At 41.4% G+C, this 24,555-nt stretch overlaps 1 protein-coding gene across 8 annotated transcripts in view; it reads left to right on the top strand.

The window, feature by feature from the left end:
* OSBPL1A (oxysterol binding protein like 1A) overlaps nt 1-24,555 on the top strand; it is a 228,221-nt gene that overhangs the window by 187,958 nt on the left and 15,708 nt on the right. For all 8 annotated transcript variants that reach the window (XM_025273327.3, XM_044934859.1, XM_025273328.2 and 5 more), the window contains 4 exons: nt 2,188-2,263; nt 20,216-20,350; nt 21,507-21,604; nt 22,662-22,844. In XM_025273327.3, coding sequence (XP_025129112.2) covers nt 2,188-2,263; nt 20,216-20,350; nt 21,507-21,604; nt 22,662-22,844 — 492 coding nt within the window. The remainder of the gene's footprint in view (nt 1-2,187; nt 2,264-20,215; nt 20,351-21,506; nt 21,605-22,661; nt 22,845-24,555) is intronic.

The raw sequence follows: 24,555 nt of genomic DNA, 5'->3' as shown, positions 1-24,555 counted from the left end.
TTAGTAACTTGTATAATTCGAAGTTTATAGAATATAGATTCTATAGAAGGTAAAAATTTTAATATTTTCTCTTTTTAAAATTTATTTTAATTGGAGGATAATTACTTTACAATATAGTTATGGTTTTTGCCATACGTCAACATGAATCGGCCACAGTATACATGTGTCCCCTTCATCCTGAACCCCCCTCCCACCTTCCTCCCCCACCACATCCCTCTAGGTCGTCCCAGAGCACTGACTTTGGGTGCCCTGCTTCATACATCCAACTTTCACTGGTCATCTATTTCACACATGGTAGTGTATATGTCTCAATGCTATTCTCTCAAATTTTCTTTAATATTTTAGTTACACGGGTATGTTTCAAACAGCATTGGAAAACCAGCACCCTTGACCATAACCTAAGAGAATGGAAAAGAAAGCATCATTATAAGAGTGTTTCAGGAAGTTTTTCCAGGCACCCCCTGCTCCTTCCCCTGGTAGAGCTGAGGTCTCAGGATGCCTGAGCTCAGGTATGTTGCCCATCGAAACAGCAGACCCTTCACCAACAACAGCCACCCTCCTCTCAGCAACTTCTCAGCTCCTGCAGAGGCTTTGGGAATATTCCTTCTCTAGAGGTTAATTTGTAAAGGATTTTCCCGTATATCCAGAATTGGTTGAGTTTGGTTCAGTATCAGCATCTTTGGGAAAGTACTGATATATGATGCACAGCCTAAATTTTACTTTGGGTTTGGAGATGGCATTTTCCCACTTAATTTCTTAAAAACAACCTGATACTAGGCTCTCTGATGGCATTTTTTGTTTCCATTATTTAATAGCTAAAGGATAATAATTTATTGAGTATCAGAATGTGATAGGTCTGTCTTAGACCAGACAGCAGGTCAGATATGCCAGCTTGTGAAAGAACAGTGTCCCTCTGAGGTGGTTTGAATAGCTGGACATCAGCACAGGAGGGTTAGGAGAATTCTGATCAGGACAGTTGTGAAGATATGGGGCCAGTTGATCTGCTCTGAAACTTTTTCAGGACCCAAAATAGCAGTGACTAGGGATATAAGCCCAGAATGACCCTGTTTTAGCCTCTCTATGATGATGCACATTTTTTTCCAGTTTTGTTGAGAAATAATTGATATACCTCACTAAGGTTAAGGTGTACAGTACGGTGGTTTGAGTTACATGTATATTACATTTCGCAGTATTGTGTCATCCATCATCTCATATAGATAAAAGAAAAAGAGAACATTTTTTTTTTTCCTCCTGGTGATGAGAACTCTAAAATCTACTTTCTTAACTTCACAATGTATCTTAATTGTATCTTCCAGTGTTATCTATAGTCACATTGTACATTATATTCATGGTACTACTTTATCTTATAATTGAAAGTTTGTGCATGTTGACCTCCTTTCTCCATGACTCTCCAACCACAGATCTGATCTTTTTTCTGTGAGTTTTATGTGACTTTCGTTGTCATTACTGTTAGATTCCACATGTAAGTGAGATCGTGAAGTGTATGTCTTTGTCTGACTTGTTTCACTTAACATAATACCTTCAAGGCCCATCAATTTTGTTGCAAATGGTTGGGTTTCTGCATTTTTTATGGTTGAATAATATTCCTCTCTTTGTGAGTGTGTGGGTATGTATGTCTGTGAGAGAGAGAGAGAGAAATACATACCACATCTTCTTGTTCATCTATCAGTGGACCCTCGGGTTGTTACCATGTCTTGGCTTTCATAAATAATGCTGCTATGAACATGGGGTGTAGACATCTTTTCAAGTTAGTGTTTAATGTGTTCCCAGAAGTAGAATCGGTAGATATTATGCGAGTTCAATTTTAATCTTTTGAGGACCCTCCATACTCTTTTTTCTGCAGTGGCTGTACCAGTTTACAGTCCCACCAACAGTGCACAACCTTCATTTTTCTCCACATTCATGTCAGCATTTGTAATCCCTTATCTTTTGGGTGATGCTATTACAGGTGTGAGGTGATATCTCATTGTAGTTTTAATTTGCATTTCCCTAATGACTAGTGATATTTAGTATCTTTTATGTTGTTGTATTTGCACATGCAGATTTTTATATGCATATTAATGTCTCATTAATGTATGCCTGTGGCTTTCATGGTAATGACAGTAGCCTTTTTTTTTTTTCTACTGCCAGTGCTATTAAAGTTAAATTATTTTTCTTTTTTTCCAGAACAAGCCTGCCTTCCCCTATGTTTTCCAGAAATGACTTCAGTATCTGGAGCATCCTCAGAAAATGCATCGGAATGGTAAGTTAACTCTCATTTCCACAATATGAAGCTGATATGTGTTTCATGCATATCCTTGTAAGAGAATCTTAATGTTGGCATAAGTGATACACAATGTTTCTGAAATCTTAGAATCAGAAATTAGGGAAAGTATTAACACTAGGTTTTCCTGACAGCATTTTAACCATTTATTATGCTATTTAATATGACTTTCATGTGACTTTTCATTATAAGGAAATAGAAAAAGAAAATGCTCTTGCCCCATTGTCATACCATGTTTGTATGTACCCATGGAATTGCTCTGGAGAAGGCACTGGCACCCCACTCCAGTACTCTTCTTGCCTGGAGAATCCCATGGCCGGAGAAGCCTGGTAGGCTGCAGTCCATGGGGTCGCAAAGAGTTGGACACGACTGAGCGACTTCACTTTCACTTTTCACTTTCATGCATTGGAGAAGGAAATGGCAACCCACTCCAGTGTTCTTGCCTGGAGAATCCCAGGGACGGGGGAGCCTGGTGGGCTGCCGTCTATGGGGTCGCACAGAGTGGGACACGACTGATGCAACTTAGCAGCAGCAGCAGCAGCATGGAATTACTCAGAAATACTCTCAGAAAGAATAGACTCCCCATGGTATAGAATATAATTTCACTTACACTTCTGTGCACAGAGCAGATTTTTATATTTTGTAAGTGTGGTGTATGTCAGACATTTGGAATGTGTCTTTGCTTAGTTATCTGCAGGTGGATCTGATTTTTCAGGAGCAGAGAGATGGCAAAACTGACTATTATATATAAATCATACGCTTAGTTACTTCGGTTGTGTCCAACTCTGTGACCCCATGGACTGTAACCCACCAGGTTCCTCTGTCCATAAGTTTCTCCAGGCAAGAATACTGCAGTGGATTACTATTTCCTCCTCCAGGAGATCGTCCTGATGCAGGGATCGAACCTGTGTCTCCTGCCTTGCAGGCACATTCTTTACTCTCAGAGCCACCTGAGAAATCCATATAAATCCTTAGATTCCCTTTAAAATAGTAGTCCATGTCACCACCCTGACGCCAGTCAGGCTTGGATTCTGGGTAAAGTTCTCTTACTACTTCCAGCATGATCTTTGACCAGTTAGAATCATGGAAATTTTAAAGCATGTGAGTCTTGAACTGCTAAAGAATCTGCTTGGGCATGACCTTTCTTAATTTTGCAATTTAATGCACATCCTCAGTACCCCAGGAACTGTCCCTGCACTGGGAAGTGTGCTGTGCTCTGTCGCTTCAATCGTGTCCAACTTTTTGCGACCCCATGGACTGTAGCCCACCAGGCTCCTCTGTCCATGGGATTCTCCAGGCAAGAATACTGGAGTGGGTTGCCATTTCTTCCTCCAGGGGAATCTTCCTGACCCAAGGATCAAACTTGCATCTCCTGTGTCTCCTGCATTGCAGGCAGATTCTTTACCCACTGAGCCACCTGGGAAGCCTACTGGGAAATGTAGTCCCTTCCTAAACATATTCATTCTGACGTCTGGAATCCTTTTCAGCTGCTGGGGTGCCCATGTTAGCATTTTTTGAGCAATTGGGTTCTCTGCATGTAGTAATGTCATCTGAGACTTCCTGAGCATAATTTCCAAGGAAATAATCTCAGAAACATCTATTTTAAGGGCTTCCCTAGTGACTCAGTTAGTAAAGAATCTGCCCGCAATGCAGGAGACATGGGTTTGATCCTCAGGTTGGAAGATCCCCTGGAGAAGGAAATGGCAACCCACTCCAGTATTCTTGCCTGGAGAATTCCATGGACAGAGGAGCCTGGCAGGCTACAGTCCATGGTATCACAAAGAGTCAGACACGATTGTGCAACTAAGTTTCACTTTCACTGCATGGAGAGTAATTCAGCTAACCTCTCTGTAGATGGATAACAAGATTTATCCCAGTCTTACCACTTCCTGTCTTTGAGACCCTAGGCAAGTTGCCTTACTTCCCTGAGTAAAGTTAGAAGAATAATTAGTACTTTATAACTGTGTTGAGAGATACATAAGATAACTTATGTAAAATGTCAGGACAGACCCTGGTTTAGCTTAATGCTCAACATTATTATCAATAGTTAACGACACTTAGGGTTTCCCTGATAGCTCAGTTGGTAAAGAATCTGCCCACAATTCAGGAGCCCCCAATTCGATTCCTGGGTAGGGAATATCCACTGTAGAAAGAATAGGCTACCCATTCCAGTGTTCTTGGGCTTCCCTGGTGGCTCAGATGGTAAAGAATCTACCTGCAATGCTGGAGACCTGGGTTCAATCCCTGGGTTGGAAAGATCCCCTGGAGGAGGGAAAGGCTACCCACTCCAGTATTCTGGCCTGGAGAATTCCATGGACTGTATAGTCCATAGGGTCGCAGAGTCGGACTTGACTGAGAGACTTCTGCTTTCACTTTTCAATCACATTTAATCGGAACACCTGGACTCTTAACTCCATTTTGTTTACGTTAAGACTCATCAGGACAAAGCAAACGTATATATTCTTAAATAAAATGTTAATTATACACATTAATCTCTTAAGAACTGGAATTTTCAGGAAAAAAAAATGATATCCTATAGAATTAATATTTTCAAACCCTTAGTAAACATAATTGTCAGTGAGATCCAATATGTAAGTATATAAGTATTGTGTGTTTAAAATTAAAGCTAGTTTCATAAAAAAATGCTCATCATTAAAACAAATGATATTTTTCTATTAGATCAATGCTGACTCTAGCTCATTAAATTGATTTTGTAACCTGCTAATGATAGGGCTTCCCTGGTTACTCAGACGGTAAAGAATCCGCCTGCAATGGGGGAGACCTGGGTTTGATTCCTTGGGTCGGGAAGATCCCCTGGAGGAGGGCATGGCAACCAACTCCAGTATTCTTGGCTGGAGAATCCCCAGGGACAGAGGAGCCTGGCGGGCTACAGTCCACGGAATCGCAAAGAGTCGGACACGGCTGAGAGACAGAGCACAGCACAGTGTGTGAAATCCACAGTTACTGTAGAATTGGTATCACGTTTGTTGAGTCAACAGAATCCGTATGAAAACCAGATGTGGTTTGATGTTTTTTGGTGATCAGGGAAAGTACAGCTTTCTGTATTTCTCTGGCTTAAGTCTGTCACTTACCATCTCCTGTCTCACTGGATGTCAGATTTAGCAGTAGTGTCATGAGTTTGTTCAGGCTAGAAACTGATAATCATCTGGTGTATGTGTCAAGCAAGGATTATGTCTAAATGGAAATTAACCATCCTTTTGAAAGATGGTAAATAGTGTTATGTTGGCTTGTACCTGCATTCTTTGAAAGATGCGCTGTTTCTTCAGAAGAATGGTTTTACCTTTATTTTTAGGTGCAGAACTGTTTGTTCAGAGACAGGCTGAATCATAGAGAAAGCAAATAAAAGCAGAGCTGTTTGGGTTGAAAGGGGACCATGGTGTGTTTTGAAACTTGTGTCTGTAGAACTTTCTGAATAAACTCATAGAGAAAGAGCTGCAGGGGAGGCAATATTGAGGGCGAGTGTTCTCTGGTGAGGTTTTGTAAGAGAGTAACATTCTAGATGAATATTTATTAATGTGTTCTGGCATTTGGAAGTATTGTTCTTTGGGCACTGTTGTGGGCTCCCCTCTAAAGGGCAGCAGAATCAGTCCAAAGGGGCCAGCATTGTGCACAATGGAGATTTAAAGTACAACAGATCTTGAGAGAGAAAGCAAGTAACATCCCCAGAATAAATTTTTAAAGTAGTTTTTGGTATCAACCCCTCTCATATCTGCCTCCTTCTCCCCCCTCCCAAGGGAAATAGGTCAAAAATTAGAAGGTATTAGCATTCATAGGGAGAAGGCAATGGCATCCCACTCCAATACTCTTGCCTGGAAAATCCCATAGACGGAGGACCCTGGTGGGCTGCAGTCCATGGGGTCGCTAGGAGTCAGACACGACTGAGCGACTTCACTTTCACTTTTCACTTTCATGCATTGGAGAAGGAAACAGCAACCCACTCCAGTGTTCTTGCCTGGAGAATCCCAGGGATGGGGGAGCCTGGGTGGGCTGCCATCTATGGGGTCGCACAGAGTCGGACACAACTAAAGCAACGCAGCAGCAGCATTCATAGAGTATTAGTCATAGAGTTTATTAACTTAACTTCAAAGCGTCAGTCTCAGGTGGTGCTAGTGGTAAAGAACCCTCCTGCCAATGCAGGAGACATAAGAAACACTGGTTCAATCCCTGGGTCAGGAAGATCCCCTGGAGAAGGAAATGACAACCCACTCCAGTATTCTTGCCTGGAAAGTCCCATGGGTAGAGAAGCCTGGTGGGCTACAGTCCATGGAGTTACAAAGAGTTGGACACGACTGAAGTAACTTAGCACCCCTCAGGAAACAGCCTGTGTGAGGAGGTAGGTGGCTGTGAAACCAATTGGAATTCGAATTTGAAGTGAAGGTAGATTTGAAAACTCTCCCACTGCACTTTGGTGATTCTGTTCCACTTAACAGTCCAGACACTTGGCTTCAGGTCCTTTCTGTGTGAGTAGATTTCAGAAGCTGTGGACAGACCCTTCAGCTAGCTCTTCCCATAGCTTCACGTTCAATTTCTTCTTTTCATGAGGAAAAGAAAGTGTTGGTCGCTCAGTTGTGTTTGACTCTTTGCAACCCCGTGGGCTGTAGCTCACCAGGCTTCTCTGTCCATGGCTTTTTCCAGGCAAGAATACTGGAGTGGGTTGCCATTTGCTTCTCCAGGGGATCTTCCCGACCCAGGGATTGAGCCTGGGTCTCCCGGATTGCAGGTAGACTCTTTACGATCTGAGCCAGTAGGGAAGCCCTGGCTTATCTTTTTATGATAAGAAGTCTCAAAAGTTGCAGAGGAAATCTGATATGCACCCTAGCTTTTCATGACATCTCTGTCGACTTGAGCACGTGAGAGCAGAGTGGGGAGTGTGGACACTCTGCTGGAGACCTCCCGGTTCCCGTTCAGCTGGGGTCTGGTCCCAGCTTTCTCAGAAGTCAGTGCTTCTCATTTATGATGTTGTAGTTTATGGCGTAGTGTTAGGAAGCCAATAAAACATGGCTTTTCAGAATCCATGATAGGCGCTTGCCTGCCAGGTGTGGTCTAGGTATAGCTTCATTTTATCAGGAAGGAGTGGAGGAGGAAATGGCAACCCACTCCAGTATTCTTGCCTGGAAAATCCCATGGACAGAGGAGCCTGGCGGGCTACAGTCCGTTGCGTCACAAAGTCAGACACGACGTAGCGCCTAAACACCGCCAATCGGGAAAGAAAGTCAGCATCTTCAGGCATGTGATGCCCTGGGCCCCTGAGCACCTGCTCCAGCCGGGCTCATTGTGCTCCATCCTCCACTGCCATATACAGGACACATTCTATTTTGCTTTCTTTCCCAAAAGAACATAGAGACTTAGATTTCCAAAACTAATGGCACCCTTTTTTTTTTTCTCCCAATCTGTTTTGGACAGGATTATGTTACCCAATGTTAGGCTATATACTACACGAAATGAATACTTTACATAACTGGAATTCAATCCTAAATCTCTCTGCGACTGAAGCTCTTACCAAACAGATTCCCATCTGAGAGTTACTACTGGTGCTGGTTAGGAGTTTGAACTCTTTGTTCCTTATTTCCTTATTCCCGTCGTCCTTTAAAGGATTCTGGTGTCATAATCCCATTGTCTTCTGTTTCCCGTTTTCTTTCTCCTCTTCTCTCCAATCCTTTTACGGTTTGTCAGCGGGACTCACCCAGTGGTTAGGTCACGGGTCACCATGCTTAGTGACTTTGGAAACCAGAACCAGCGCCAGGTTGAGCAACCAAGGCATCCGGACACAAAATTTGAGTCGGTGCCTGCCCCTGAGGGCACTTCTGCTAAATGTCTTGGAGTTGTAGAATATTAATGTTGAATTATTATAAAAGGGTGAGGAAGATCTGTTATATTATAAATACTAAGTTACTAAAGTAAAAATATTCTATCATTCTTAAAGTTACCCAGTACAACCAAATTCCATAAGAGATTTGAAAACTTTATCTGTTTTTTTTTTTTGCTCCTTTAACTCCTGTTTTCACTCTATATTTACTATAGAGTATTACCCTAACCTAATTTTTTTCATCTTTGTAAGTCTTTTATTGAGTACTCTATCATACTTTGCTATCCCAAAAATATAGAGTAAAATTAAAATTTAAGAATTTATATTTTATGGCCATAAGACTTGGGTACTAAAAGTTTCAATTTCTTCTTACATGAATGATCAAAATAACAAACGTTACAAAGTTTGTGAAACTATTCCACAAAAGATAAAATGTTATTCATTAAAAAGGATTTTTTCATTTGGGTTAAGATATCCAAGAATGAATTTCACTCATTGCTAGAATGAGACAGGGCACTAACAATTATGTTCTTATTTTTTAGTAGATTTGAAGATTAAGAAGACTTGCTTATATTAATAGATGGGAGTAGGAGTTCTGTGTTTTTCTAATATCTAGCAATATCATCCGTTCTTTGGCTTTTTCCTGACTGTACGTCGAGTCAAATGGTAATATATCATCCATCAAAAATAATTTTTTATGATCCACAAGTTGACAGCTCAATTAAGACTTCTTTTAACATTATTGGAAACCACATTTGAAAACTGTTAACTTGCAGGAGGTCTTGTTACCCTCCCTGGAGTCCTGGGCGTCTGGGTCTCTGGGAAACGCCGCGGAGATGCTTTGCCGGGGCTCTCAACTTCGATTCCTGTAACTCACATCTACCTTGCAATAATGAGAAAGGGTTGAGAAAACGGAAAATATTTTCCCTAAAACGTACCTTGTATAATCTTTTTTTCATGAAATACTTTTGTCTTACCATGGGCTTTAAATGTTTTCTCTGAAAACCTCAGACTCATCTCATTCCCTTGACACAGAGTACCTGCCAAGTGACCTCAGAACCAGACGCATCCCCGGTCAGTCACTGTCAGGACTGTGATGTTATTTTTGGGTTCAGATAAACACATTGGTCTGTGTCACTGAGACAACTGTCTCATTCTTGAATTCTAAATATAAGCTCTAGATAAGATTTGGAGCTTTGCCCAAACGAGTACATTATAACATAAATACCGACTTAAGAGACAGGAGGCAGAAGAGGCAAAGTAGTTAAACAAAATGTGTCATCTCTACCACCCCACTCTACAGTGATCTGAAATAAATATCCGAGAAGTGACCGGAAGACCCTGCTTCTAATGTCGGGTCTTTGTCTTATGAGAAACAACAGGCCTTGACTTAAGGAGATTTCCTTGGTACAAACCAGTACTGCATTTCTTTCTTCTTTTTTTTCAACTTTTTATTTTGCATTGGGATATAGCCAGTTCACAGTGTTGTGATGGTTTCAGGTGAACAGCGAAGGCTCTCAGCCATGCATTTACATGTATCCATTCTCCCCCAAACTCCCTCCCATCCAGGCTGCCACACAACATTGAGCCGAGTTAGCTGTGCAGTACCATAGGACCTTGTTGGTTACCCATTTTAAATATAGCAGTGTGGCCAGTACTGTATTTCTAAACTTCCTTTGCTTGGTGCCCTGAAGATTTTCACACACTGGGGCAAAACTGCTGTGCTAGGATTCAGGATGGTGTGAGGGGTGGGGTCTCCCACCCCTCCCCGCACCAAGTAAATGAAAAGTGGAAATGCTAGTTGCTCAGTTGTGTCCAACTCTTTGCAACTCCGTGGGCTATCCATGGAATTATCCAGGCAAGAATACGGACGTAGGTTGCCATTCCCTTCTCCAGGGGATCTTCTCAACCTAGAGATTGAACCCGGGTCTTCTACATTGCAGGCAGAGTCTTTATCAAACAAAGGGCATTGTAAAAGGAGAAGTGGGAGAAGGGCCACAGTGTGCCTTCCAATGCGGGTGCATCCTTGGCCCATCAGTTCTTAGGTAGGAGTGTGTGTGGAGGGTGAGCACCCACGGGTCAGTTCCCCTTCAGCATCCCTGCCCACAGTCACCGGGAACCTTCGGGGACTACAGTGTGGAGACTGTGGCTCTGGTCCAAGGTGCAGCCAGTGCCTTAGGCATCCTTCCATGTTCCCGCCTGGTGCTGGCCTAGTAAGAGGGCTCGCCAGCCTCCCAACCCTGACAACGTTCAGCTACGAGACAGGAAGAACAGGAAAGGAATATATTGTCCCTCAATGCTTCTCTTGTCTTTTTCCTGCCCGGTTTTGTTTTTTTTTTTTTTTTTTTGCCACTGGCTGCATCCAGCTATCCGTGGTGTGGTTCATTCAGTTCATACACAGACATCCCTGTCCAGTGTGTAGATCCTTTGTTTCTGGGTGGCGTGCTCCCCAGGGCTGGTCTGTGAGAGCCGAGGAGCAGAGGTATAACCACAGCAAGAGGCAGGAGAGTGGCAGGCTTGTTCAGTCTGCGCATCCAGAGTGGTCCCCAAGGGCTGTCTTGCAAGGTCTTGGTGTGGCCACTTTGGGCATGATTGGTGTATTAGGATGGCAAGAACCCCTCCACAATGGTCAGCTTACAGAGGATAGACCTCTTGTGGAGAGGGAGGGGACTGGGTAGCATGAGACAGGAGAGACCTTTGACCATCCAAGGCCCTTCTGTGTAAGGAAGATACATTTTCACGTCTTTGGTAGCTGTGCAAGGTAGGAGGGCTGTTGTGCAGAGAGGATCCAGTGCCAACCTTGGCACACCCAGGGGACAGAGCCCAGGCTGCTGCCAGTGCTGCCCGTCAGTGAAGAACCTAGAAGCCCACTTAGTGCTTGGGTCGCACACCTGGGTGAGCATCCTGCCTGCTGGCAGACTTAAGACCCAAGCTGAGCTGCTGTCTCTAACCCAGGTCTTAAATATTTGCACGGTTGGCCATTACGATGCTAGGCGTAACACTTATAAACTGTTCTTCATTTCAGACTTGGCCTTGCCTGTGGGTTGTTTATATAGTGCTTAAGGGACAAAGCAGCCTGCTTTTTTTTTCTTCTCAGTTTGTCAGCTGATGAGCAGCTGCAATTAAGAGTTTCTTCAGCTTCATCATTGGTTGCTATTAATTTGCATGGATAAATTTAAACTTTGCTTTCAGCTGGGTCACAAGGTAGAATTGCCTGGCATAAATATTTAATTTTTCCAGCTGACTGAAGCTTTCAGTGATAAAAGCATTCTAGCTCATGTTTCTTCCTGAAACTTGACCTTCATAATATGCATTGTTGCTTTTCCTATTACTGGAATATATACCCTATTCATTGGTTGTATACAGCATCTAGAGAATCCAGTACCAAACTTCATTGTCTTGTAAGTAAAAATGGTGTCTCTGTGAATTTCCAAGAGGGAGTGAAATATAATTTGTATTGCCACGTTTTTCATTATATATCCATTATATAAATTTAAATTTAAGCAATTAAAATAATTGTAAGATTCAGTTCAGTCGCTCAGTCATGTCCGACTCTTTGCGACCCCATGAATCGCAGCACTCCAGGCCTCCCTGTCCATCACCAACTCCCGGAGTCTACCCACACCCATGTCCATTGAGTCAGTGATGCCATCCAACCATCTCATCCTCTGTCGTCCCCTTCTCCTGCCCTCAATCTTTCCCAGCATCAGGGTCTTTTCCATTGAGTCAGTTCTTTGCATCAGGTGGCCAAAGTATTGGAGTTTCAGCTTCAACATCAGTCCTTCCAATGAACACCCAGGACTGATCTCCTTTAGGATGGACTGGTTGGATCTCCTTGCAGTCCAAGGGACTCTCAAGAATCTTCTCCAACACCATAGTTCAAAAGCATCAATTCTTTGGCACTCAGCTTTTTTTATAGTCCAACTCTCACATCCATACATGACCACTGGAAAAACCATAGCCTTTGACTAGATGGACCTTTGTTGACAAAGTAATGTCTGCTTTTTAATATGCTGTCTAGGTTGGTTACAACTTTCCTTCCAAGTTTAATAATAATTACAGACTAATAGAGCAAAAAAATTGCAAGTTCATTGCTGTATTTTAAATAATCTGTTAGACTGTTCTACGCAGTCGAGGAGGTTTTTACTATTGTCTGGATCTATATTTGTATGTTCCATCGGGGCTTTTTCTGTCCCTTCCACTCCCTGTTACCTGGGCCACAAGCTTGCCTTTTCATTTGCTTGAATGCATTCTGAATTACTGAAAGAAGCAGGGGGAAGGTGTTTAAATTATTCTTGATTACAAAATTGGATTTAAAGACTCTTTTAGAATTTGGAGCTTTTCAAATGATTAAAAAGGAATCTGCCCATTGAATGGATGATAAAACCATGTCCTTTGTAACTTGGTCTCCAGAGTTGACACCACAGTCTTTCATTGACTTGCTGCTTCATATGAAGTCTAACCAACAGGTGCTGAATAGCCAGTATCTATCAGGCTTGTGACTGTCCCATTCTTGCTTGTTTATTCTCTCAGGAATATATATGTGAGGGTATGGCAATGCATACTATAGAGAGAAAAGATTAAGGCCCTAGGCCTGGATTCCCATCTGTCTCTGTCATTGTTGTCTAGCCGCTAAGTCATGTCCAACTCTTGTGACCCAATGGACTGTAACCTGCCAGCCTCTTCTGTCCATGGAATTCCGCAGGCAAGAATACTGGAGTAGATTGCCGTTTCCTTCTCCAGGGGATCTTCCTAACGCAGGAATCGAACAGGTCTTCTGCATTGCAGGTGGATTCTTTACCGACTGAGGTATGAGGGACACCCCGAGCCACAATAATTATGTGTGTGTGTGTATGTGTGTGCTCAGTCATATCCAACTCTTTGTGGCCCCATGGATGGTAGCCCACCAGGCTCCTCTGCCCATGGAGTTTTCCACGCAAGAATACTGGAGTGGGGTGCCATTTCCTACTCCAGGGGATCTTCCCAACATGGGGATCGAACTCGCATCTCTTGCACTTCCTGCTTTGGTAGGTGGATTCTTGACCGGTAGAGCCACCTGGGAAGCCCACCATCATCATGAAAGCAACAGGTGCCACCCATTGGCATATCTTTTGTTCCCTCAGTGAGTGTTTAATAGTCATTCTAGTATGTTTAGGGGGAAAAGTTCAAATTCAAACTTCCAGGTAAAGTTCTTCATTCCTTTACTGAATAAATCCTTTTAAAATTCCTTTAAACCTCACCCTGCTAATGTGCACCACAAAGCAAAATGTAGAAACGAGAGCAGAGCCAGAAATGGCATCACTCATGTCACATACCATCAAGGGCCAGGGCTCACATCGCTGCCCTGGTGAAGCCCCTGTCTTCTTGGCGATTGGACCAGACAGAGAGCCTTGGTGGGACTACACGATGCCTCCCGGCTGGGGCGGGGAGGAGGGGGGAAAGAGGTGTCCTTCCCTCACTCCCTCACCTTTTAAGCTCAGAACTCAAGTCACGCTGCCCCCAGGGTGGCGCTTCTGCAGCTCGGCTGCCAGGTGGCAGGACAAGGTATCCCAGCCTTTGAAGCCACCTTGCCTCCTCACAACCTTGGGGGACTTGGCAGTCTTGCATGTTCTATTAACAGTAACGATCCTGTAGTTGACATGTATTGCTCGCTTAATGTATGCCTGGCACTGTTGTGAGTGTTTTGTGTGAACTAATCTAATCCCGACAGCGAAGTCCCCACTTGGTGAAGTGACACAGGCATTAGGTAGCAGGGGCGTGTGCTCTCAGCCCATTCTTTTTTTTTTTTTTTTCCATTCTTTTCTTTTGTTCTTTTCAAGTTATAGGATACATATGGTGTAATGGTTACCATTTTAGCTGTTTGTAAGAGTGCAGTTCAGTGACATTTGTGCATTATCCTTGTGCAGCCGTCAGCACCATCTCTCCACAAAACTCTTTTCGTCTCACATGGCCCATGCTCTGCATCCCTGAATGAGCAGCTCCCCGCACCCAGCCCTGGCAGCCACTGCTGTGCCCTCTATTCAGAAGGCATTCTTTCAGCCACAACCCTCTGCTGTCCCTGGACCCCAGGACTGGACCATGCTGAGTGTATCTAGCTGATCCTCCTTTTCCATCATGCCAGATACACTGTATTTCTTTTGTCTGTTTTATGACTAGCAGAAGTCAGCCTGTGTGTCCTAAGGTGGTCCACCTTCGGTGGTTCGAGGTTGTCAGCTTCCCCATCCCTTCCTTTGGCCAGGCTGAAAGTGTTAAGATTTTTAAATTGTATCTCTTGTTTTACCCCTGATTGTAAGAGAAATAAATGTCCCTTTTAGGAAATTTAGAAAATACAGGAAAGTGCAAAGATCATCAAGATTACCTGGACTTCCAGCTCCTAGAGACAACCGCTGTTAACTTTTTGATACCGCTACCTTCTAATATTTGTTTATATAACATACAGTTTACAAAATATTTTTAAACATGTTGCGTTGTAACCTATTATTTCACACATTTTCCCATGTGAACTAGTGTGCATCATTCAACAAGAGGCTTCTGAGCTCAGGGAGTTTGTATTCCAGTGAACGAGTTGAGAGAGGCTCGTGCTTTGTGATAAATGCCCGAATCGGAGTAAACTCGGGGCAGTGGGAATACACAGGAGCTCATGGGGGCAGGTGCACCTGTGTTGTGCTCTGTTCTGAGGGGATGAGGACACAGGCAAGTATGAGCTATTACCCTTCCCTCGGGAATTGTATCACTGGGTACTTAGCAAGTTGTGCTGGTTAGTACCCCTGACATAGCAGCAGGTCATCCAATCTGTGATCAGATGCTCACTTGTACAATACAGATTGTGTTCCAGGAGCTGGGAGAGGTGAGAAATCAAGGAGGAGAGGCTTGAGCTGGGCTTTGAAGTTCTGCTGGGGAGGAGATACTTAAGGGAAGTGAGGAGGGCATTCCAGGTCAGGATTGGCTATAACAAGACTTCTATGTTTTTAAACATTAACTAATTGATTAGACTGGGCGGGATCTTTAGTTGCAGCATGTGGGATCTAGTTCCCTTGAACAGGGATCGAATCTACACTCCTGGGAGTGTGAAAAGTTTCTAGAAAGATAGAATTTTATTTCTATATGTGTACTTTGTATGGTCAAGTTGCTTTAAAAGAGACCATCTTGGTGAACTTTTTTTTTTTTTTTTAGGTACAGTTGACAAATATTTAAAGTCTGTATCAAGACGATTGGCTGTATTGTGACAGGATTCCCCCATCAAGCTAATTAACACACCCAGCCCCTCACATGTGTAGCTTTTTTTGGTGACAGCATTTAAGTTCTACTCTTCTTTCATTTATACAAAACAGCATTATCAGTTGTCTACCATGTTATGTGGTAGCTCCTCAGGACTTATTTATATTATAACTGAAAGTTCATACACTTTTACCAACTTCTGCCTAATTTCCCCACCCTGAAGCCCTTAGGCAATGACTTTCTACTATGTTTTTATTGGTTCAGTATTTTTTTTTTTATGGTTCGCCTATGTGTGATACAATGCCATATTTGTCTGACTGGTTTATTTCACTTAGCATAAGTACCTCCAGTTTCATCTGTGTTGTCATAAATGGAAAAATTTCCTTTTGTGAGGCCAAGTAATATTCATGTGTATGTGCACATATAGATACACACACACACACACACACACACACACCCATGTTTTCTTGATCCTTTATCCATTGATGGACATTTAGCTTGTTTCCATTGTGTATTCTTGGCAAGAATTAATTGACCATAAATGCATGGATTTATTTCTTGGCTCTCTATTCCATTCATCCACCTGTCCATTTCTATGCCAGTTCTGTACTATTTTGATTAGTATATCTTTGTGATATAGTTTGGAATCAGGAGGCTTGATGCCTCCAGCTTTGTTGTTCTTTCTCAAGATTGGCTATTCAAGGTCTTTTGTGGTCCTATACAAATTTCAGGATTGTTTTTGTTTTATCTGTGAAAAAATGCCATTGGAATTTTGATAAGGATTGCATCGGCTAGATCACTTTGGGTAGTCTGGACATTTTAACAACTTTTGTAATCCATGAGTACAGAATATCTTTCCATTTATTACTGTCTTCTGTGATTTCTTTTGTTAACGTCTTACAGTTTTCAGTGTGATCTTTCACCTCCTTGGTTAAATTTATTCCTAGGTATTTTATTCTTTTTGATGATATTGTAAATGGGATTGCTTTCTTCATATCTTTTTCTGATAGCTTATTCTTGGTGTATTGAAACACAACTGGTTGTTGTAAGTTGGTTTTGTACCCTGCAGCACACTGAACTCACATATTGGTTCCAGTGGTGTTTTGGTGGAGTCTTTAGGGTTTTCTATTTATAATATCATTTGCAAACAGAGATAATTTTACTTCTTACTTCCTGATTTGAATGCATTTTCTTTTTCTTGCATTAGTACTCTGGCTAGAACTTACGATGAAAGGATGAATTTTGTCAAATGCTTTTTCTGCACATCTGTTGAGATGATCATATATTTTTATTCTTCATTTTACTAATGGCTTGTGTTGAACCATCCTGCTTCTCAGAAATAAATCCCACTTGATCATGGTATATGACCCTTTAAATGTATTGTTGAGTTCAGCTTGGTAATGTTTTCTTTTACATCTGTGTTCATAGTGGATATTGGCCTATAATTTTCTTTTCTGGGTCTGCCTTTGTCCTTCTCTGGTTTTAGTGTCAGGATAATGTTGACCTTTGATGCTTTTGAACTGTGGTGTTGGAGAAAACTCTTGAGAGTCCCTTGAACTGCAAGAAGATCCAACCAGTCCATCTGAAGGAGATCAGCCCTGGGATTTCTTTGGAAGGAATGATGCTAAAGCTGAAAGTCCAGTACTTTGGCCACCTCATGTGAAGAGTTGACTCATTGGAAAAGACTCTGATGGTGTGAGGGATTGGGAGCAGGAGGAGAAGGGGACGACAGAGGATAAGATGGATGGATGGCATCACTGACTCGATGGACGCGAGTCTGAGTGAACTCCGGGAGTTGGTGATGGACAGGGAGGCCTGGCGTGCTGTGATTCATGGGGTCGCAAAGAGTTGGACACGACTGAGTGACTGAACTGAACTGAACTGAATGTTGACCTTGTAAAACGACTGGCAATGTTCCCTCCTCTTCTGTTTTTGAATAGTTTGAGAAGGATCAGTATTAATTTTACTTTAAATGTCTGGCAGAATTCACCAGTCAAGATATCTGGTCTTAGACTTTTGTTTGTTGGCAGGTCTTTGATTACTGCCTCAGTCTCTTTACTAGTAATTGGTCTGTTCAGATTTCCTGTTTCTACATGATTCAATTTTGGTAGGTTGTTTTTTTCCAGGAATTTATCCATTTCTGAGGTTGTTGATATTTCTTCCTACAGTCTTGATTCCGCATTGTGATTCATCCAGCCTTCTCATGATGTACTCTGCATATAAGTTAAATAAGCAGGGTGACATTATACAGCCTTGTTGTACTCCTTTCTCAATTTTTAACCAGGCATTTGTTCCATGTCGTTCTAACTGCTGCTTCTTGACTTGTGTACAGCTGTCTCAGGAGACAGGTAAGGTAAGGTGGTCTGATACTCCCTAATGTTTATGTTTAGGATTCTGTTTTTTAATCTTCATCTAGAGTTAAAAGTGAACTACTTAGCCCCATTCAATATTTGACTATCCTTCAGTTAAATTTTTCTGTAAAGAAAATGACCATGATTGAATGAACAGATTGGAAGTACTGCTCCTCCCTTTGATGTTAAAAGAAAATGTGACTTCCAGGCAGCAGTAGTAGGAGTACAAATAGAATAAAGGGTTTTTGGAAGGCATTCAGCTTGGTAGTAATGACAAAAATTTTAAATGAGTGCATACCTTTGACCTAAAAAACCCACTTATAGAAATTTACCTTAAAACCATATTTGCTCATGTTCTAAAATATTAACTTGTTCATGGTATAGCTATATATGAAAGTGAAAGTGAAGTTGCTCAATTGTGTTTGACTCTTTGCGACACTGTGGACTGTAGCCTACCAGGCTCCTCCATCTGTGGGGTTCTCCAGGCAAGAATACTGGAGTGGGTTGCCATTCCCTTCTATATATATATAGACTTAAAAAAATTTTTTTAATGAATAAATGTTGCATTTGCTAATGTGCCCAAACTAGTCTAAGTGTTTTGCAAGTATTGGTCTTAGAAGAATGCTTTTAGTAGATTATGCTATATACGTTGTTAGATTAATGCCATGGTATTGTAAGGAAGCTGGCAGAGTTTAACTTGGCCAGAGTTGCATGACTGCTGAATGAGAGAGCCTGTCATGGAGCTCAGCCTGATTCTGATGTCTTAACCACTGAATAGCACAGGGATTACAAAGAACTTGACAGACTTAGGGATGTACTGTACGTGTGCGTAAGACCTCCAAACACAAGGACAGCAAAAAAGGCAAGTAAATGAACCAGTACACATAGCAGATGCCATGCATTTAAAAAACCCAGTAAGGTATATGTGTACACACATGTACACACATGTGTGCAAATACACAGCAGTGTACCCCAAACTGTTGTTGATGCTTTGCCTCTAAGGAAAGGAGCATTTTCATGTTTTTACTTCTATTACTGAGCATTGCATATTCCTTTTTTTTTTAAAAAAAGAAAAAAAAAAAGAAAAAACCCATGAAGGTATTTTAAGTAAAAGAGAGAGAGTCTGAGACATCTCAGTTAAGACAAGCCTTGGCAGTCCCCGCTTTCTTGACTTGGCCCACCAGTGAATTTCTGCATTTACCAAGATCTCAGGGTGTCACATAGAAAAGAGCCTTCTGTTCTTTATCTCCTTATACATTCCTGTTCTCTTCTGTCTTCCCAGAGAGGCAGTGTAAACCTATCATTTCTTTTCATTACATTGAGCTGCTACATCTGTCTGCATTCTGCAGTATTTTATGATAATAAATGAGCTTCTGGTGTGTGTGTGTGTGCGTGTGCACATGCTGGTTGTAGTTTTGTGAAGGTCACTTGATTAATTGTGCACATCTGTAAGAATGTAGATGTTTAGAGGGGTGGGCGGAAGCAGGTGGCATTCCACCTGGATGGTGCCTTGGGGTTGTTCACATGATCGTGGTTTTAGCAGGTTTCATGAAAGACCTGATTCCCACGAGAAAGGTAAATAATGATAGGTGGAAGGTTGGGAAGATTATCAGAATAATCTAGAGAAAACCAAGATAAGTTTGTTACCTAATGAATTTTTTTTAAAGATCCTATGGCGCTGCTGTTTGCTGGCAGGATATGGTAGGGAAAGTGACAGTGTTAGTTGCTAGGTTGTATCCGACTGTTTGCTTCCCCATGGACTGTAGCCCACCAGGCTCCTCTGTCCATGCAGTTCTCCAGGCAAGAATACTGGAGTGGGTTGCCATTCCCTTCTCTAGGGGATCTCCCGACCCAGGGATTGAACCCAGGTCTCCTATGTTGCAGGCGGATTCACCGTCTGAGCCACCAGGGAAGCCCAGATAAACAGAGGTGAAAGGTTGCAATTGAGGTTAGAGGACCCCTCCCAGTCATTAAATTATTCTTGGAAGTCTACATGATTGTGTCATTCTATCAGACAGAATTTAATATCTATTCTGTAAAATATACATGAGCCATCTAGCACCCTAGTTCATAATGTATATGGATGTGCTCAGAAAACCTCAGTATTGTCTGTGAAAAGCAGTCTGAAGTTCTTTTGAAAAATCATCCACAAAAAATGGTCTGTGTGGTAGCTTCCTAGCCCAATGTGGAGATGTTTGGTCTTTCGTCCCCATCACCTTTATTTGTCATTTGCTAATTCTGATCTGAGGCAGACTTATTAACAGGCATCATCTCAGTGATCACTAGTAGACTGCAGGCTCCTTGAAGCCAAGGAAGAACGTCTGGGTAGTCTTTGTATTTCCTTCAAGGCCTAGAACAGTATATTCCACATGGTTAGACGGTCTGGGAAGACTTAGGAAATTGAACTAATGCTAATTAAATTTCATGGGTCGCTGTTTTCTGTGACTTTCTTTCCAGGAACATGTTATGTCGAGATGGAAGCATGTAGGTTTACTGTGTATTTTGGACATCAGTTTCCATTTTCTTATTCACTAGGAACTCTCCAAGATCACCATGCCAGTTATATTTAATGAGCCTTTGAGCTTCCTCCAGCGACTCACTGAATATATGGAGCATACATACCTCATCCACAAGGCCAGCTCGCTCGCTGATCCTGTGGAAAGGATGCAGGTGCGTGTCGCCAAGCCCTGGGAAAGACTGAAGTCTTGGAAGGTCTTCTCTGCCACCTCCCCTACCTCCCCGCCCCCAACCTACACGCACAGAATTCATGTTAAGTTTAATGCGAGGTTAGGAAATGTTATTAATACATAGCATGTTTGGAGTGTCATCTGTGTTTCTTCCGCAGACCAATGAAGATTGGAAGAAAGCAAAAAGGTCCAAAACCAAACCTGAGTTTAGTGAGCTGTTTCTGAGTCATTGTTTTAGAAAGTGGCATTGTGTTGGGGGAAGACAATTCAGCCTTTCAGACTTCTCAGAGTGTTTCTAGGAAGACATGTATACACATATATAAATAAGTGTATTTATGCTTATGTATTTATATAAATATGCACATACTACTATAGGTTAAAAAAGAGGACAAGAAGGAATTGTACTTCTTGATTTTTTTTTTTTGAAGGGAAATATTCATGTGATATATATGGATGGACTAGACATAGGGAGAGTGGATACATTGTTCTCCTTCCAACAAAGCAATAGCATTCTAAATGGAGTCTTGTGTCCTTCCATGTATGTAAAGCAGCTTTTCCCAACCTCACTGGACTTGATACCAATTTGTTTGGTTTTATCTCTTCACCCCATCCTAAAAGGGATGTGAAAGTGTTAGGCATGTCTGACTCTTTGCAACCCAGTGGACTGTAGCCCACCAGGCTCCTCTGTCCATGGGATTTTCCAGACAAGAATACTGGAGTGGGTTGCCATTCCCTTCTCCAGGGGATCTTCTAGATCCAGGGATCAAACCTGAGTCTCCTGCATTGCAGGCAGATTCTTTACCATCTGGTGGTGTACTTTTTAGAAATTTTAAAGGAATTAAAAGTAATGTCAGATGTGAGAGTCTTTTTTTAAAGTCCTTGAGAGTATTTATAACACTGTGAGTATATTTATAAAAACCACAGTTGGGATGACTTACAGGAAGAGACTCAGAGTCATTTTCATTCTGAATATCCAGATTGGTTTATTAGTTTGCTTATTAAGCCATCTTAAACATGCAACATAATTAAACTCCGCAGAATCATTTTGTAAATTACTGTCTTCAGCAAAATTTCAGTTCCTGAAAGAGTGAGGAGCCAGCGGGGCTGGTTTTAACCTATGCTCACGCTCTGCCCCCCAGTGTGTGGCTGCATTTGCTGTCTCCGCTGTTGCCTCGCAGTGGGAACGCACTGGAAAGCCTTTCAACCCACTCCTGGGAGAGACTTACGAGTTAGTTCGGTAAGATCTTCCACTCTATTCCAGGCGGATAGTTGAATTTGCATGATTTACATAGCTCTTCAAGTGAAAATGGGTATTTTTTGAGCATTTACCAACATTTTGTAAGACTGGAGAAAAGGTAACAACTTTGATGTTTGTTTCTGTGATGTTATTTTAGAGACTGTCAAAAGTATGAAAGCATATATAAAGTGGACCATTATTAAAAGTAAATACAAGAATTTCAGTATTCCTGATCTTGCAGGATTAGCTATCATCCTTTCTACTTATGTGGCCCATTAGGATAGATTTTTAAAAAATAACTGTATAAAATGTATTAGCATAAACTTAGATTGTTGGCATAGAGGCAGTGAATGTATCTAAGGGTGCAGTACTGTCTGCCTGCAGTCGCTTGCTTCTTTACACACGGTTAGAGAATTCATTTGGCTTTTGTTTTTCTGAATCTTTCTCTTGGTCCACAAGTTTTGATCTCATTTATTCCCTAGATGTTTGAAAAGGAAACAGTTTAGATTCTTCTTAGTATAAAATGGGATGATACGTTTTAAATTTACATGGCTAGTATTGTCAGTTCATGGGTATTCCTTATTTTAATGTGTTTAAGTAGCTCGATGTAAAATAACATTGGCTTTAGTTGTTTGGGATGCATTTTTGCAGTTTCTCATGTATTGTCCTTTTCATCAGGATGATAATAAAGAATTGTTCAGTTTGTCAAATCCATTTCCTTAATACTTTAACATTGCTTTTTAAAAAGATTTATTTTTAATTGAAGCATAGTTGCTTTACAATGTTGTGTTGGTTTCTGCTGTACAACAACATGACTCCGCTATAAGTATACATATATCCCCTTCCTCTTGAGCCTCCCTCTCACCCCCGTACTCCCCTTCCCACCTCTCATCACAGAGCACCAAGCTGAGCCCTCTGTGCTGTACAGCAGCTTCTGATGTATATTTTACACATGGTATATATATTAGCATTGCTTTCAGACTGAAATGACAATAATGTATATCTTTTGTGATGAGTGTATTATAACACTACCTTTTTTTTTTTTTTTAATCTTAAGAGATGACCTTGGTTTCAGACTCATCTCTGAGCAGGTCAGCCATCACCCACCCATTAGTGCATTTCATGCTGAAGGATTAAACAATGATTTCATCTTTCATGGCTCAATCTATCCCAAACTGAAGTTCTGGGGGAAGAGCGTAGAAGCAGAACCCAAAGGAACCATCACGTTGGAGCTTCTTGAGTGAGTTGGAATCATACGTTTTACTCATTTCGTGTGTACCTATGCTATGCTAAGTCACTTCAGTCGTGTCCAACTCGGTGCGACCCCATAGATGGCAGCCCACCAGGCTCCCCCGTCCCTGGGGTTCTCCAGGCAAGAACACTGGAGTGGGTTGCCATTTCCTTCTCCAGTGCATGAAAGTGAAAAGTGAAAGTGAAGTCGCTTAGTTGTGTCCGACTCATTAGTATATACACTTACACGCAGACCTGACCTTGTTGTTCAAAAGCTGGAGAAAACCAAAGCTGCTTTTATAAAACATAAATTTTCTACTGTCATGTAAAAGAATTTGAGAAATGTGGCAACAGCCATGGTTAATCAGCCTAGGTATGTGTAAACAGTTTAACTTGATATATGACAGTGGTTTTATGTAGATCTATTTTAAGATTAAGTGGAGTTAATCAGTCCATGACATTATCATGGTAATAATGCCTTGTTTAATCATCTTTTACAATGAACTCACTTTGAGAAATATTGAAATAACAATCACATTGGCACATCTTAGGCATTAGGTTAGTTGAAAGTTCTCTTCTTTTGCGATAGAAAAAAGATTGCCATGAAATATCTCTCCATTTATTTGTGTCGTCTTCAGTTTTGTTCATTACCGTCTTTCCATTTTCAATATACAAGTCTTTCACATCCTTGCTTAAATTTATTTCTAGGTTTTTTTATTTTTGATGCAATTGTAAGTAAAATTGTTAATTCTGTGCTCATGGATTGAAAAAGTACTGTTAAACTTTGTCATACTGTACAAAGCAGTGTACAGATTCAGTGCAGTCTCAATCAAAATTCCAATAACATTTTTTGCACAAATTAAAGAAGACAGTGCTACAGTTTGTATGGGATCACAGAAGACCCCAAATTGGCAAAGCGGTCTTGAGAAAGCAGAACAAAGCTGGAGGCATCATGCTCCCTGATTTCAAACTGTATTACAAAGCTATAGTAATTAAAATATATGATATTGACATTAAAACAGATATATAAATCAGTGAAACAGAGTTAGAGAGCCCAAAAAATAAGTCCATGCAAGTAGGGTCAATTAATTTAAACAAAGAAGGCAAGAATATACAGTGGAATGACAGTCTTCTCAGTGGTGTTGGAGAAATTGGACAGACACATGCACAAGAGTGAAACTGGACCACTGTTTTATTCTATACACAAAATTGACTCAAAGCGGATAACAAACTTGAACATAAGACTGAAAGTCATAAAACTTCTAGAAGAAAACATAAGTGGTAGACTCCTTGACATAGGTCTTGGCAATGATGTTTGAATCTGACACCAAAAAGAATAAAAGCAAAAATAAATAAGTGGGACTATATCAAATTAAAAAGCTTCTGCACAGTAAAGAAAACCATCAACAAAATGAAAACGCAGCCTACTGGATAGGAGAAAATACTTGCAAATCATATAGGCTAACATCCAAAATACATAAAGAACTCATACCACTCAAGAGCAAAAGAAAGTAATTAAAAAATGGGCCAAAGATCTGAATGGACATTTTTTTCAAAGAAGACATACAGATGATCAACAGGAATGAAAAGATACTGTATGTCATTAATCAAGAAAATGCAAATCAAACCACAGTGAAAGGGAACCTTTGTGCATGGTTGGCAGATGTAAATTGGTCCAGTCTCAATAGAAAACAATTTGGAGATTCCTCAAAAAATTAAAA

The sequence above is a fragment of the Bubalus bubalis genome, chromosome 22, assembly GCF_019923935.1.
Source record: "Bubalus bubalis isolate 160015118507 breed Murrah chromosome 22, NDDB_SH_1, whole genome shotgun sequence".
NCBI classification, from domain to species: domain Eukaryota; kingdom Metazoa; phylum Chordata; class Mammalia; order Artiodactyla; family Bovidae; genus Bubalus; species Bubalus bubalis.
Note: the sequence above shows the minus strand (reverse complement) of the source record. Positions and strands in the feature narration are given on the sequence as shown.